This window comes from Falco rusticolus, chromosome 9 (genome assembly GCF_015220075.1).
Source record: "Falco rusticolus isolate bFalRus1 chromosome 9, bFalRus1.pri, whole genome shotgun sequence".
Taxonomy (NCBI): domain Eukaryota; kingdom Metazoa; phylum Chordata; class Aves; order Falconiformes; family Falconidae; genus Falco; species Falco rusticolus.
The window spans coordinates 22,011,652-22,027,815 of NC_051195.1; the positions used below are offsets into that span (position 1 = coordinate 22,011,652).

Consider the following 16,164-nt stretch of genomic DNA (forward strand, 5'->3'; position numbering starts at 1 on the left):
TGCTTGGTCTTCCCAAGCACCAGGCGTGCAGAATCATTCAAACAGGCTTGGCTGTATTTGTGTTGCCAAAGTTGCTCCAGTGAGTCCCAGACAGGTTTGACTTGCTGCATACAGTTTAAGCAGGAGTCAGAGTAATCCCAGACAGAAATAAGATAAAACTAAGTGAGACTAATTTTTTCCACTATAAACAACTTGCTTTCTTTCCTGGAAGAACTCCATTGACCCTATTTGAGTTTAGTTTCCCCACTCTTTTGTGTTGAAGACAGTGATCTGACCAGAAGAAAAGTAAAAGATGGTGAAAGGTGCAAGCAGGTATCCTGTGTGAGACACATAACTTTGCAAGGGTTTTGTGTGGCTGGGGAACCACACAAATGCTGCATCTCTGGCTTCTTAGATGCTTCTAGCAACTAAGGTAGATATGATAATATCCTATAGAAAAATACTTATATTTTAGTGCCACTTTGCTTTAGCTAGCACAAATGTATGCAGCTTTGGTTTCTCTCAGAGGTATTTTCTTTGAGAGAGATATCTGTAGTCCCTAAAGCCTGGATGAAATCAATGTCTGACTCCGTCACCTACACTTCTGAGTTTTATTAGCACAGTATTTAGTATTCCCATCCATCATCAATTGGCATCTATTCTTTGGGCAATTTTTTTGTAGCTGAGGATATCTGAAGCCTGTATCAGGCTTGGTACAGATGCATAAATCCCTCAATTCAATCGCAATTACCTGCTGAGAGTCCTCAGGACTATTTTACAATATTTTTTCCTCTCAGTGCTCAGTTTGAGAGCTTAGCTCTCAAAGAATGACAAGTGGCCTGCCCAAAAGCAGAGCTTAAAATGCTTCAGGAATGGCAAGTGAAAATGCGTGGAACCAGGGTCTAGGTGCTGCTTGAGCCATCTGGGTGAGCCACCACTTCTGCACTCAGCAGTGTATGGAGACACAGTTGAAATTGCTTTTAAACAGCCTCCCTTTTGCATAGTTTCTTTTCTCTGTCTTGGGTTTTGATTTGACTTGAACTCAAAATAAATGCTAACCCACACTATACGTGGCCACACACACACACACACAAAAAAAAAGGCACAGTATCTTTGTTTCCTACACAAGCTAATGTCTGCATTAAAGTGGCAGAGACAGTCACTTCAGGAGCAAGAGAAAGGAAAGCAAAAAGATTCTTGTGGCCCTGTGGAATGATCAAACCAAATGCACAGCAGAGCAATATTTTGCTTTGGAACTTTAGAGGTCCAACCTAATCCATATCAAGGCTGGGAAGGTTTTGGTGAAGAGAAAGATCTTTAAACCTGGTTTATTTCCTGTTAGGTACCAAAGTTTACAAATCTGTATTTTAAAAGAGATTTAAATGGTGTTTGCTTTTTTACTTGGGAAGGGGGCTGCCTGCGATTACGTTCAACAGATCTGTACAGATGGCTGTACACATACCTAAGTTATTCAACGCCACCTGAGACCATCCATGGAGAGAAGAGCTTTCATCATTGTGAATGGTTTATGCTTTATTAGAGAGGCATGGTGATGAAAGATGCCAGATGACTATGACTATGCCCAAAGCTTTCAGCCCTCCAAATATTTTGAAAGGCAAGCAACATGAGCTATTTGATAGATGCTTAGTTTGCTTACTTGCTTTATCAGAAGGTGAATATTCCCAGGACCGATATAACTTGAGGTGTTTGCTTTTCCTGTAAATGCCTTTTTTGGTATATCACTGTAAAAGACAGAATATTTCTTCCATGGGCAATTCCTCTGCGTATTCTGATTTTGTTGATTTCAAATGTCAGTAGAAACAGATGCAGAGTCAAAAAAACCTAATTTTTATGAGCAGCCAGTGTCCAGAGCTCCAGAATATCCAGCTTAATGGTTTATCCAATCGCATAACACCTTGTAAAGTTTTTGTTCAATGGAGTCCTTTTGTCAAATTGAGAGCAATTGTCCTTATTGTTTTACAGGCACCCACTAAAAGTAAGAAATATTACTGTTGGATTTCATAGTGTCTGCTGGAGATTTGTATATGGGAAACATGCTGCAAATGCAATGAGTTCTTAAAGTAATTTTGTCTCATTTTTAAAATTTTAAAATCATGGGGGTTTTGTGTTCAGCTTGTTACAGTTAAAAATTCAGAATTTTATGATTTAGTAAATCAGAATTTCAGGCTTTCTTGTTCAGTTGCATAGTAAAGAATTAAGTCCTTCACATTTTAGAGTTTATATACATGAATTTAGGGTGACTGTACATGACTGCACCATTCACAACCCATAGCTGGTTCAAGACCCACCAAAATCATTAGTTTACTCTGTGATCGGCCCCATCTTTAATGGTTACTTTGAGTATGTCACAAAGAGCATGTGCAGCAAACTAAATTTTGTTTTTACATCACTTTCCAAATTTTTTCCCTAGAATTAACTTTTCAAAATTTGCCTTCGTGAACTTTTTGCGGTGCTAATCATTCAAATTTGCATTGAAATCTACAGATGGAGGTAATTTATTCAACTCCTTACCAGTTTCACATTTTATCTATAATACCCTCAGAAGTTTCCTGACTTCAGTCAGAAAGTGGCATTGAATACAAAAAGGCTTGGTAAATATATCTGTATTCATTATGCCACTATTCCATACTAGCACTGAGGGATGAAATCCGGGTCGTTTACCATATGCATTTCTGGGATCTTCATGAGCAGACTGCAAATGGAATGCATTTTTTTCCACTTGTTCCTGGGCCAGATCATTCTGGTGTTGTATGTCCATTACCTATTTGGATAGCAGAAGTAATAATTCATAGCTTCCTTTTGAATGGCTTGCAGAAATATATATAAAAACATACAGAAGTTATTGTTGCGTTACACTTCTCACCATTTCCCTTGGGTTTATTGCATTAAAATTTCTCTGCAACCTGTCTTTGCCCGTTGAGAGTTATCTCAACAGCGCACATGTACAGCCTCCACAGCCTCTTTGCCCAGGGCCTCCATGTGCAGCCTGATCATCTGACGTACATGTTGGGGATGATTTCATACTTGTCAGCCATGTCACAAATGAATGTTGTTTTCCCAGAGCAAATTGAAACTTAAGGAATTATGCAGCAATTAAAGAAATAATTGAAGCTGAATGAGCTTTAGATCTTAAGTTCTATATTAGTCTTGAACTCTCAGGAAAACTTTGGTTTGAGAGAATAAACATGGTTCCTGCCAAGTACAATCCTTGCTCTGTAGTTTATTTGAGAATATTATCTGCTATATTCGAGTTTTGCTGTAGACATAGGAATGCATCTAAATTTATTTAGAACAAAGGCAAAAGATGATTAATATTTGAGATAATTAAAACTTTCTTCTAAATAGATTTCCCTGGGAAATTTCTCTGGAGACTTTTCTAATTACATTGGTGCCAAAATTTAGTAAATAAAAAATAAATCCCTGTTTTGTTATTTTCAGAAATGACAGGAGAAAAGTGTACTTGATAGTCATATCAGGAACAATAACCCAATGAGATTTTTGTTTATTTAATAACAAATTACCTAGTATGTGCAGGTTTAATGATGATGATAGCTTTTAGTCTTCCAAGGAAATGTAAGGACCATTACTCTGAAACCAAATAGAGTGGATTTCAGCAGGTAATTTCCTGATAATTATAATGTGGAAGAAAAATGACTGAATCAGAGAATGCCAGGGGGAAAGTTGTATTATCAACTCCCATACACAATGATCTCTGAAATTTCTCATGTTTTTCAAGGATTTGCACTCTTTAGTGTGCATGGTGCCACAAAGTACTTTTAACTATTAACATGGTCTTTCATATATTACTTCACTAAACACCAAAACACAACTGGCACACCCAGTTCTGAATTATTAAAGGTGATGACACTGACTTGTCAGTGGCACTGGAGTGGTGTACTGCCTAATAAACCCTGCCTGGGTTGGATTTCCTTGGAGAGTTCAAAGAGGCAATGACCTCATCACTGCTGCAATTAAAATCATCTGGAGGAGCAGCTGTGCAAGTCTCCCCAGAAACTCTGTGAAAGTCTTGGTTGCATCCAAACCTGTCTCGCTTCTCTTTACATACAAGGTGTTATGTGCACAGGGGTTTACAGGGAGGAAGGCTGAGGTGGCCTGGCTGCCTTATTCTCTTACTCTTTTAGTATTAAACTTACGTATTCATTTTCATTTAACAGCTGCAAAAATGGTACCATCAATTAAATTCTTACAAGCTACCTATAGTTTTGAATTGAAATAAATATTCTTTACTGAAGGGTCACTTTCCTTGCACTGAAGTACGGTTTATTCATTGAATAGTCCTACTACTCATCAGGCATTAATGTGGCAAAATGTGACACCATGTGTTACACAGCTCTGTAACATGCATTAGCATGATTTAAAATACCTTTGCTAAATCTATTCCAGTAAAGCTTTTAGTTTAGGCTATGTATTTTGACTGAGCATTTCAGTGCAGTTTTGTTGTATCAACAATATGTTGATATGATTTAGTGACTTTAAACCACTTCTGCAGCTGTTTCTGTTGCTGATTACAAAAGTAAATTTCTTGTTTCCTTGTAGTTAGTAGCTGATATGGTAGATTGAATATATTCTCAATAACAATAGAGCTGCTTTATACCATGTTATTGAATACAGATGAAAATTACCAATTCATTATTAATGAAATTGTGGACTCTGATATTTTGTCTGTTTAGGTCAAAATATAATAGGAGGTCTAGACTGAGAGGCATTAAGAAAATGATACCATGGTGATTATGGGACCTGAGTTTCTAAGTGCTTCTCGGAATCTACTCCCAAAGTGTTTAGCAAATAACCTAATTTGAATTTTGTGCAGTGTCCCAGCTATCTGCATATTCTGGTAACACAGACTTTGGTCTGTCTACAAACAATTATTCTTGATCAGTGTGCAAAAACCTTTCTTTCCTTTAAAGCCCTTCTTTGATGCCCCTATTTCTTACAGCTCTTTAGTACATAATTCATATTTGTACTGGCTTCACTGCTTTAGTAATCTGCTGCTACGTCACCTTTTAATCCGCAAACAGTGGATCACTATCAGTACTAGTGAAGGGGTGCTTGCTGAGAATGGAAGTAACCTGTTAAAATTTAATGTCTCCCAGACATCCTCTGTAACCGGTTGATGGTACAACTCTTCTAATCTGAAAAGTGGTTGGGTAATTCCTGCCGGCAGTTAAGTGGGGTGCCAGGAATCATCCTGCCACTACCATAGAAGATCCTCCAGGTGCATGTGAGAAAGTGGCTATTGCAGTGGAGCCTGGGATGCTACCAGAGAGTGGTGGGACTGTGGAGATCCCAGGAGCAGGCATTGCCACCCATTTTGCTTTTTGGGACTTGTTAGATCACACAGGTCAATGCAAGCTGCCAGGGCCCTCTCATCTCTCTGATGTGGGAGCAGCTGTCTCTTAGGCTGTGCATACAGGCATGGTGTTACTCCATGTCCTCTGAAGGTGAACCAAATAATAACAAGGCCAATGGTTCATCTAGCATGGAGGTGTCACCAAGATCGAGTTGGCCTACGCCCTGCATCACAACTGCTTCCATAAAGTAAAAAAAAGACAGGTCATTGTCATAGGAGACTCCCTTTTGAAGGTAACGGGTGGTCCAATATACAGACCAGACCCACTTCTTAGGGAAGTCTGCTGCCTCCCTGGAGACTGGGTTAAAGATGCAAAGAGAAAGCTTCCCGGCACAGCCCTCAGTTTATTATCCGTTATTGATTTTTCAGGCAGGCAGTGATGAAGATGCAACAAGAAGTCCAAGGGTAACATGTCAGTGCTATGTTAATGGTTGAACTCAATGATCTTAAAGGTCTTTTTCAACCTGAACGATTCTGTGATTCTAAAGTTCCTCTATGGTGACTGCTGTAATGGCATCTTTGGAATATAATGGATACTTTAAGAAACTTTATTCTTCCAATAAATGTTAGTTATTTAGGCAGTTAGTGTTAAAACAGTTATATCAGGTAAGTAGATTTCTATTAGAAAATACTGTTACTGATTTGAGAAATTTGTCTATTATACGTTCTGCTGATTCCCCTTTTAATTTGGTATTTTGGGATGAATATACCTGCAGACAATTTGTGACACATGCATGCGGGTTCTGTGCTTGTTCCTTGTCATTGAAACAGGCTTTGAACAGTAGGGAGGGTTCATTACGAGGCTACTTAAAATCCATTTGCAAACCTGCATTTTCTCTTACCACTGATAGGACAAATATATTCTCCTTTTTGTTTTCTGATGTGCTTAGAGCCAGCTGTGATGTCAAATAGTAAGTGGCACTGGTAATGCTTAGCCTTCCACTGAGAGCCAGAAGCCCTCTGTTATAGGTAGGGAGGGCCACAGGTGTTGCTCCCTTCACACAAGCACTTGTGACCATCTCAGCAATGCAGTGTGGGGCAGGCTTGCCTCTTCAGTGTGAGGGCATGGTTGTGAGCTTTTAGATGGTTGCGCCCAAATTGCTAGACCTGTACAGTTCAGCCACAGAAAGAGCATGTGTTGGAATACATTTGGAAGCACCACAGGCCCTATGATCTGTGCTTTACTTCTTAGAGGTGAGGACCTTGAAATATAATTAGTTCTTCATCACTCAGCTTTGAAAAGTAAAACCTTCAGATACTAATGTTCAGGTTTTATGTAAAAAAAAAAAACATTTAGACTGGGGATGGGGGGTGGGTGGGGGGTGGGTGGGGGGTGGGGATTGCCCAGGCAATCCAGTGCTGTTTTTATTTTGTTTTGATTGTGAATGTCACATAGGCTGGCTGTCTTGTAATGCAGAATTGTAGTCTGACTTTTCAGAAAATAAGATAGTATCTTCCCATCTTCAGCAGGAAGACATTGTAACTTTGAGGACAAGCTGAGTAAATGTTGCAGTTTTTAGAGTGTTTAGAAATTTCTTGAACTTCAAAGGAGCTTTTATAACATGTTAAAATATTTTTGGAAGGTATATTAATGAACCTTGAGCAGTGCCCCATCTTCTGTTATTTAAAAATGTCAGTAGTTATAAAACAGACCACTGCTTCTGTCTGTATTTAGGTAGACAGCTTTTTCAGCTCTCTTCTTTCCAAACCTCTGGTCCTTTTTCTTGCTGGACCTCTCAGATGTCACTGTAAGGTATTTTGGGGGAAGGCAGGAGGGATGCTTAGTAAGAAACCCAGTTATGAGGAAGACAAACACGAAGTTCTGTTTCTGATGGTCTGTTTACCAATGTTGCATTTTAATCCTTTACCAGCTACATGACGTGTAAAAATAAGCAATTTGCTTTGGTTTTGCCTTACAGGGAACACCAGCAAGTCGAGTCCGATACAAAGTAGATGTTGACCAGTTTCCTTACAGTGCCAGCATTTTTGATGTGGATGAAGACTCAGGACGTGTAGTAACTCGAGTAAACCTAAATGAAGAGCCAAGTACAGTGTTTAAGGTATTAACTCATCTAGCTATATGTTGTCAGAAAACGCCTGCATTTCATGAAATTCCTTTTACCTTCGTGCTTCTCTGTGTTGCTTTACATTGCATAGAAGGATGTGAAATTTTTATTCTGTTTGCTTCTTTACTTCATTAATTTCTTCCTGGCACATGTTCTGTGCCGTTTTGATTTTAGAAACATCTTGAATGGATGTGATTGCTACGGTTATAAGGGCAGAAGAAACAGGGAGGCACCTGAAAGAATCCTCGTTTTGTGAAAGTTACCTTGTTCATCTCTTTGTTTTCAACAGGGCTGTCAGCATAGCAATTTTGTGAAAAGTTTGTATGAATAGTGAGATATCTTGTAAAGGAAGTTATTGTGCAGTTGGATAGTTTGGGACTTCCTGTTCACAAGTGCTATAATGTAAAAATATTGGCTTTAAGGAGACTTAAATTCCTGTTGTGATATTACTGTTCCTGAAGAGTCTCAAGTGTAGTTAGTGTGGAGTAAGTTATGATTTTAATCAAAACCATTGGGGCAGATCTCCCTGCTTAAATTAATGAGTGGAGGGGGTAGTTAAAAATGAAAATTAAACTGTATCGGTAATAAATATATATATATATCTGTAATATGTGGGGGTTTATATGTAATTTTCCTACTTGGAAACTGCCAGGCTTCTGTGTATGGTCATTAAGGTATGTTTTGTTTCTTCTTCCAGTTATTTAGTTTTGAAATGAGCATTAAAGAGAGGTTTATTTGCATACTTTTCCATTATAAGGAATAAAGCTGTCCACTGTTTTCCACTTCTGAGTGTATCATCAAGTGCTACTGCAAGCTTGAGTAGCATTGTAATGCTGTCACTGTTTTAGGAACTTAGGACAGTGCTATTTTGAGTCCTTTTCAGTTTTTAACTAACATAGTAAAACTCAGAATGGAAGAGAAATATCTCTTGGTTAACATCACCAGTCTATCTTTTCTGTTGCTGCACTTTTTATTTTTACTTCTTGGTAATTATCTGGTGTGGCTGTTTTCTGAAGCTGTGATACATAACATGCAGGTGACGTACACACAGACATATGTTTCTGTATGAAGACTGCTTTATATTAGGGCAGAGGAATGGTAAAATCAGCAGAGTGTTAATTTTCAGAAAATATGGATACTAAGGGAAGAAGCACAGAAAAGACTCTAGAAATCAGTGATGTGGAGACTCTGAGTTGGTATTCTGAGTAGACCATTGGGGTGTATCTGCCACTGAATCTTCTGAGAATTTTTTCAGTCAATTTTTAACATACTCATACTTTCTGCAATTATGATATCTTGCACTGGTGTGCTCCCTAATATATTGGCTGAAAAATGCCTTCTTTTGTTTTGTCTCTTCACCAACTTATTTTGAGAATAGCTTGGACTCAGAGAAATGAGTTCAAAACTCTTATCTAGAATGAGGTGCTGCCCTGCTTCATCTAGTGACCTCCTGAACTAAGGACCAATCTAGAGAGAGGGGAAACTATGGAAAACTGTCCACCCCATTTTCAGTGGCCTGGTCTCTCATCCTTTTGCTAGCAGATAGCTTACCTTTACATAAAAGCTGCAAACAGTTGAACTTATTTTTCCTAGCAGACAAGCACAGATTAAACAAATAGAAATGAGAATAGATCAGATAAGCAAAACTTTTATAATAGGCCACCTTTGAAGAACATCCTTGTTCATGTTTTAGTGTACAGAAGATCTCTTTTCTTAAGAGAATTTTTTTGGGAGGCGAGGTAATGTTAATTTTTTTTTGGTTTGATATCAGACATTGCTTTTAGATACTAATGTCAGCAACACTGAATTCTTACCTAGTGCTTTTTCTGTTGGTTTTCTTTTATTGGCAGTTATAGGTGTCATTTAAATAAAAAAAAAACCGTGTAAATGTAGAACTGACCTACATACCATTAAAGAAGTTGAAATTGATCCTGGAGTTCTGAGTCAGGACAGTCTGTGGTTAGATGTGAAGCCGATCCCCTGGAAAATGTACTTGAAGCTAGAAGTGTGTTTTGGAGGGGTTGTTTGCAGCAGACTGTTGTATTTGAATTCCAGTTTGCTGTGTTTCTGTGAATTTTCTAGCAGATTGTTCAACTTGTGGATGGCTGTCACCTTTTTCACTATGTTTTGTTCTTACACAAGGTATGATCTGCAGTGAAAGAAAATCTCATCTGACTTGTTAGACCCTGAAAATGCAAGAATTGTTGCAAGCCAACATAAAAAATGTTCTTGCCTATACTGAGAGTGTAATTTTCTATATTGTTTATAGCTAGTGGTCATTGCATATGATGATGGGGATCCTGTGAAGTTTAACACCACTACTGTAGAAATTGCTGTACTTCAGCCTTCAGTAATTCCACGGTTTACGCAGGATGAATACAGGTAAAACATTTATTTATTCACATTACAACTGTCATTTTTAAAGTTGAAATAAATTCCTGTTTGAATGCTAGCCTGAGATACATGGGCTACAAAAACACTCTATGGTCGGTATGAAACTGCTTCCCCTGCACATACTGCAACTTTTGTACCTTCTGCTATTCACTTTGGCTCACGGAAGGAAACGACACAAAAATAAGATCCGAACCAAAGCACCAAAAACCTTGCGTACTTAAGTGCTGATAGCATATATACTGATGTTAACTCTTCTTTAGTAAATTAATTGGATGCCGCTCTGAGGAGTACGTAGTCAGCACTCAAGTCCACCAGAAGCACGACTGTGTGAAATAGCATACAGAACATCTTTGCAGCACTTCTGTGACAAAGTGAGGGTGGCAAAATACTTGAGTTGCTTGTTTCTCCTAGCCACAAGATATTTGGCATCCAGCCATTCCCTAATTGTGTCAGATAGTGGTGCAATATTACTGTCTTAACAGGTTGTCTCCAACTGAAAAGATCTGGGCTGTAGTTGAGAATGACAGTGAGGAGAGATTTGTTTGAAATTATCCTCTTGGAAGCTGTTGAAAATGTCAGTCATGTGGATAAACAAAAAATTGCATGCATTGAAATTGTAGCTGGGATCACCAGGACTCTAGTTTAAGTTTCCTACAGTCTGTTTTGATCCTGTACACCATTCATGTGGAACACAAGAGAATTCAAAATTAACCTCTTTGACATTAGAAGTGCAGATGATAGTTATTATTACTACAGAGTCACGATTTGATAAAGTTTACCCTCTGACAATTTAATAAAATCAACACCATTTTCTTAAAATTAAGTTAAAAAAAAAAAAAAGTGGTTCACAGGCTGATTAGCTTGTTAAATTTTGTTACAGAGAATGTGTTCGTAAACATAAAAGAAGTTTGACAACCATACAAAAATAGGAAGTGGTAGGATCAATGCAGCCTGCCTCACGGTATCAAGAAGTTACAGCCTTGCTGCAATATGTGCTCTTGTTTCCAATGTAGAAACATGACAAGTATCAAAATATAATGGGGTTTGTAGATACATTTTCAAAACAAAGTACTGTAAGAAATCCAAAACCAGAAACTGAATGAAATATTATTGGTTTCAGTAGACCATAATGAATGGACTTGCTCAGATGTTTTGAGTTTAGACAAAAATTCATTATGTGCATTCTGGTTTTCCTCATGATTACAGTATTAGCATTTTGAGGCAATACATTAAAGAAATGAAAAATAGCAATATACTGCCAGTCTTCTACTAATTTTGTATTTAATCTTAAAACAAGTATGAAATCTGAAGCAATAGTGCAAAATTGTAAACCTATAATGATAGTGCAAATTATAATCCTTTGCTGAAGGATTTTTCTTGAGAGAAATTATCCCTGCAGCTCACTGTATTTTATTAGCTGTCTTCAAATGTATGAACTACAGTTTGGTTAATGTAGCAAAATGTAGTCCTTTAAATAAAAATGTTTCCATTTGTTACTGTAATTTCAGATGTCATGTGAGCACATGCAATTTCTGTATAATATTTAAAGCCATTCTGTAGTACATTTAACCTTCTGTGTTACTATTTTCAAGAAAAATGTGAACAGGTCCTATATGCTTAGCTGTGAGGAAAAGAAAAATGTGTAGCTATGTTTTAACAGAAGGACATGAAAATATGATACTCTCCAAGACAGTCCACATTTTGGGTAGATTACAAAAGCTGATGTACCTAGCCTCAGGAGCCAGTCAGGGAGCTGGAGCTGCTAAAGAGGCTCTTCACCGCTAGGTGCATAGGTAGTAACGCACTTTGTTTCCTTTTTCTTTTATAACTTTATTCCAAATGACCTTCACCTTTAAGGAGCTTGCCCTTGACTCTCATCTGGTGACAAGTATGTAATCCCAAGCAGTGTTTTGGAAGAGGCCACAATGTAGCCACAGTGCTAGACCACTTCAGGTCAAACCCAGCAGAGTCAGGCCGCAGCAGTACTGTAAGCACAGTGTGGTCCACCCCTGCATTGTAGAAGAGGTGTCTTCCAGTTCTTACATCACCCAACACAGTGCCTTTGCAGGACTGTGAGAAGAGACTCTCAGGTTCAGGAGCACAGGCAGAGTTTGTGTTGCCTTCTGAAAAGTGAACTGACCTCAGACTTCCTGAGGCCACCTTGAGCTCCAGTTTTATTCCAGGAAACGGGACCTTTATTTCACTACAACGAAGAAAGCTTACAGTAAAAAGTGGTTCATATCCTGCAATACCCTAGGTGACAACTGAATAACCCACATTATCTTCTCCTCCTTGCAAACTCATCAGGGTTAGCTGAAGAGGCTACTTTCCAAAGAAATAACGATGCGCCATTCTTCATAAATTCTCTGATGCACACAGTCATAAAAAACCCCTTTAAATCTTTTGAGGGCAGCAAAAGCAGTTAGTCATTTTCTTCAACATCAGAAATTAAATGAAAACAACCCCATAACTTTCTGATTCAGCTCTGAAACTCTCTCAAACATTTTGGAGCAGGACTAGTTTTAATTCCTAAGATTCTGAGAGATTGTCACACTCTGCAAACACACTTTGTATTTGGTTTCTTGACAGTGATGCAAGCTGAAACTGGCAGGTTTCATATAACCTTATTTTTCAGTTGACATAGTATCTCTTCAGGGTAAATGTCAGCACAGAGTAATGGTGCTGCTTGCAAAATGATAAACTGTTGGATGTAGCTACTAGAATTTCTGAAGGTTTGAGAATTAGTGGCTTTTGAGTGGATTAGTATTGATCTTTCCTTGCATAATTATCATAATTGGGATCATTCCAGCATTTTCTAGCTGGTTACAAACTTCATTTCTGTGTGTTTAGAAAAAGGTTACAGTTGAAAAGTTTTACAGAATAAAACTGCCTGCACAGTTGCAGTATGTATTACAAATCAGAAATAAATAAAAAAAAAAAAAAATAGGAGGGGGGGACCAGATGGCATGATCAAAAAGGCATAGCTGCATTAGGCAGACAAGGAGATAAAAGTGCAACTTTGCCTTGAGCTTTTGGTCTGGCAGCTCTCTTGTCTGTCAGAAGTACATCAGTGCATTAGGGTCTCTGCTTGGAGTCCTGTCCATAATAAGGGAGGCTTTGATTGATTATTATCCATGTCTTAAAGTGACTTCCACAGGAGGCAGCCAGAGATTTGCATTTTACTCACTGGCTGTCCCTCTACATTATTACATAACCGGGGGCAAATTAATTAGCCTCTCCCCCGCCCACCCTTCAGCTAAGAGCTCTGAGAACTGTAAAATACAACATGGAGCAGTTGCTTTATGACAGATGAGTGATAGAATATAGTTCCTTCCTAAAGACTGATATAGATGACCACTAAAGGACATCAGAAAGATATCTGCTGCAACCAGTCAGCTCTTCTGGTGGAAGCTAGCAAGTCATGGTCAAGCGTCCCAGTAGCCTGGGTGCAGCATGCTTTAGGACATTCTTCCTCCACACGCTCACACCCTGTTAGAAGCAAAGCAGCATCAGCCAGCAGGTCTGCATGATCTGGTCCAGCAGCTTGTGAAGATGCCACCCCAGGGGCTTTCAGGCCATTAATGTAGTTAATAAGGGCCAGATGATCCATGCCTACTGCTCCTTGCATGTCACCGTCTTCTAGGGACACCAATACACTGCAGCTCCCACACGTCTCTCTAGTGCATCCTTAGATGTAAGCCTAACTCGCTTGACTGCATTTCAGCTGGTACTGGAGGCTATCGCAGTGCTCCTAGACTGGATCTTTGTTCTGATGCCAAAGAGTTTAACTGCGTTAGCGATGTGGATACTTCTGTACTTGGATCTTTGTCTGTCCTTGTCATGGATATTAAATACAACTTTGAGAGAGCTGAAAGTAGCAATGCCTGCTAAATAAAGTGTTATCCAAACCAAGCATTGTTTGCTTGTTCTGTAAAAGATGCGAAGTGTGAAGAGGAAAAAATCAAAAAGAATCAAAGGCCTATAACATACAGACATTTATTTCTAGATGGCTAGTCCAACTCTGAGCCAACTTGACCTTTTGCTGCCAGGGAAGGACACTGCTGCTGATGCTCTTCTTGCTGCATCTGTCTGGGGCGGTTGGCAGTCAGATGTTCCTGGTTCTCCAAAACACTGGCGGCAGAGGGGGAGGCACAGGCACCAAGCCTAGCATGTGGTGCGGTTGTCAGCGGTGTACAGACAAGGCCTGAGCTGCTTCTTCCACTGCCTCTCTCCAGCTGAAGTGTCAGCCTGGAGAGCAAGGGCCTGGGGGGGCTGTGCACAGCAAGGTGATGAAGAAAGGGGTGCCAGCACACAGTGTGAGACTTTCTGCATCACAACCCAAAACAGGCTGTGGCCGTTTCCACAGTTTATTAAGGTGTTTAATGCTGACTTCGATATTCTGCTTAGTGCTGGTGAAACAGCCAAAACAGCCATGTCTCTGACAATAAATCACATGCTTGGGAGAATGAAATCAGCTGTTTTGGGTGCTTCTTTCCCAATCTGTTATTTCTCTTGCTTTGGCAGCTCCACCCAGATCACCTCTTGATTGAACCCCAGAGCAAGTAATTGATCCAGAAGTTTCCATTTCTTCCAAACAAGTAATGGCAGCACTTTCACTTCTTAGTTAACAGATCATAATTAGTAGTGCTATGAAACAGTGAAGACCAGATGTGAAGTGAACCTCAGATGAATTAGGTTGGTTTTTTTTAGCATGCCTGTCTTCTTTATGAGGACATTCTCATTTTAAAAAAGTAAAAGTTCAAAGGGACTTGGGATCTTTTTCTTGTTTTGTTAATTAATAAATATCACATCCCTGCAACTAGAAGGTCATTCCTAACAGCAATGTGCTTCTGTAGCAGGAAATGAAATGTTAACTGAAAGCAGCATCATTGGTTCCAAATTATTGCCTGTGGGCACATTAAGCAGGTGTTCAGCCATTTCACAGCAGGAAAAGGAAAATACTGGAAACTTCTAGCTTCTGTTAGTATTGCATTATAGGTCCCAAACCTGTTCGGAAAGGTGTGTCCAGTTGTATGGTAATCTGAAGTTTGGTTCCAACTTATGAGGAAATATGTGAAGCTGTGAATTTGAGGCTATTACTTGGTGTGAATGTGGTGTGACATTTATTTCTCTAGCAGCAACAACATGGAAATGTGTTCAGGTTAGAAAGTGAGATTTTCTGACATGTGGACCTCTTGCTCGCTCAGTAGAATATATGATGTAATCTTTTCCACTTAATTAAATCCACCAATGCTGGAGGCAGATACCATCCAAGCAAATAGCTACGTATAAATAAATGATTTTATGAAACAAAATTATGGAGGCATATCAGCAGTCAATTGGAAGTATTATTTAAAAGAGGCTTTTCCCTGTTCTTTGGTTTGCTGCTGTTCAGTCAAAGTTATTCTCATTGTGAAATAGGAAATGGGGAATCCTGTACAGCGGCATTGAGGGTAGGAGTATCATTTCATGTCTGAAATCTCTCTAATTTGGTGCCTACTTCAACAAGGTGCACAGAACAGCATCCACTGTGTTGTGAAAGTCTTGAGACCTCGTTGGAGTAATTGTGCTTTTTTTATCATGAGTATCCTTCTAATTCAGTCATTTAACTTTACGATGCGTGAAAGAAAAATAAAAGTATTAAGAGAAATGAGTTCTTTCAGGGACAGGAACTGGTTAACCTATACATGTCTTAGAAAATCAGGAGTGTTAAATTTCTGTAAAGCAATGAGGACAACAGCTGAGAATGCCCTTTGTTCAAACCAAGGGTAGAACGGGGCAAAAAATCCAAACCAGATACACCAGGGATTTGGAGGGGAGAGGAACAGTTTTGCGTTGTAGGCAGCTGAGGTTTCAAAAGCTATTTTCTTACTGTTTTACTTACTTGTCTCTGACATGTTGCTTTGAGAAGTAATTTGAGAATTCATAACTTGTTTCCTGTAAGTAAAATGGCATTATTCAGGGCATCAAGATTCTTTGTAAATGAAACAATGTGCTAAGTGCCAGGATATAAACTTCTGCCTTAGATGCAGTTGGTTTTTCATCAGGCTGCTTGTGAGCTGTTTTCTTTAAGCCTCTGTTTACTTAAGTTTTCTTTTTTTCCTTCCTATTAGAGCTCACTGCTGTTTTAAGCAGTGCTCAGTTAGGGGGTCATTCCCCCTAACAGGAGTGCACAGGGGTTTAGTTTTGTCCCTTAAAAGTGTTTTGTTTAGTGATGGTAGATTTAGAGCATTCATTTGGGTAATCCTTTTCCCAGGATGTCCCAGTCTTACCACTTCTGCTCTCACATTTTCCATAATGGAATTTACAGTTACATACCATGAATGAAAGATG

General features: G+C 39.0%; 1 protein-coding gene across 8 annotated transcripts in view; it reads left to right on the top strand.

Annotated features, from left to right (window-relative positions):
- Positions 1-16,164, top strand: part of PCDH15 (protocadherin related 15) — a 442,830-nt gene that overhangs the window by 338,910 nt on the left and 87,756 nt on the right. For all 8 annotated transcript variants that reach the window (XM_037400858.1, XM_037400859.1, XM_037400861.1 and 5 more), the window contains 2 exons: positions 7,291-7,431; positions 9,707-9,819. In XM_037400858.1, coding sequence (XP_037256755.1) covers positions 7,291-7,431; positions 9,707-9,819 — 254 coding nt within the window. The remainder of the gene's footprint in view (positions 1-7,290; positions 7,432-9,706; positions 9,820-16,164) is intronic.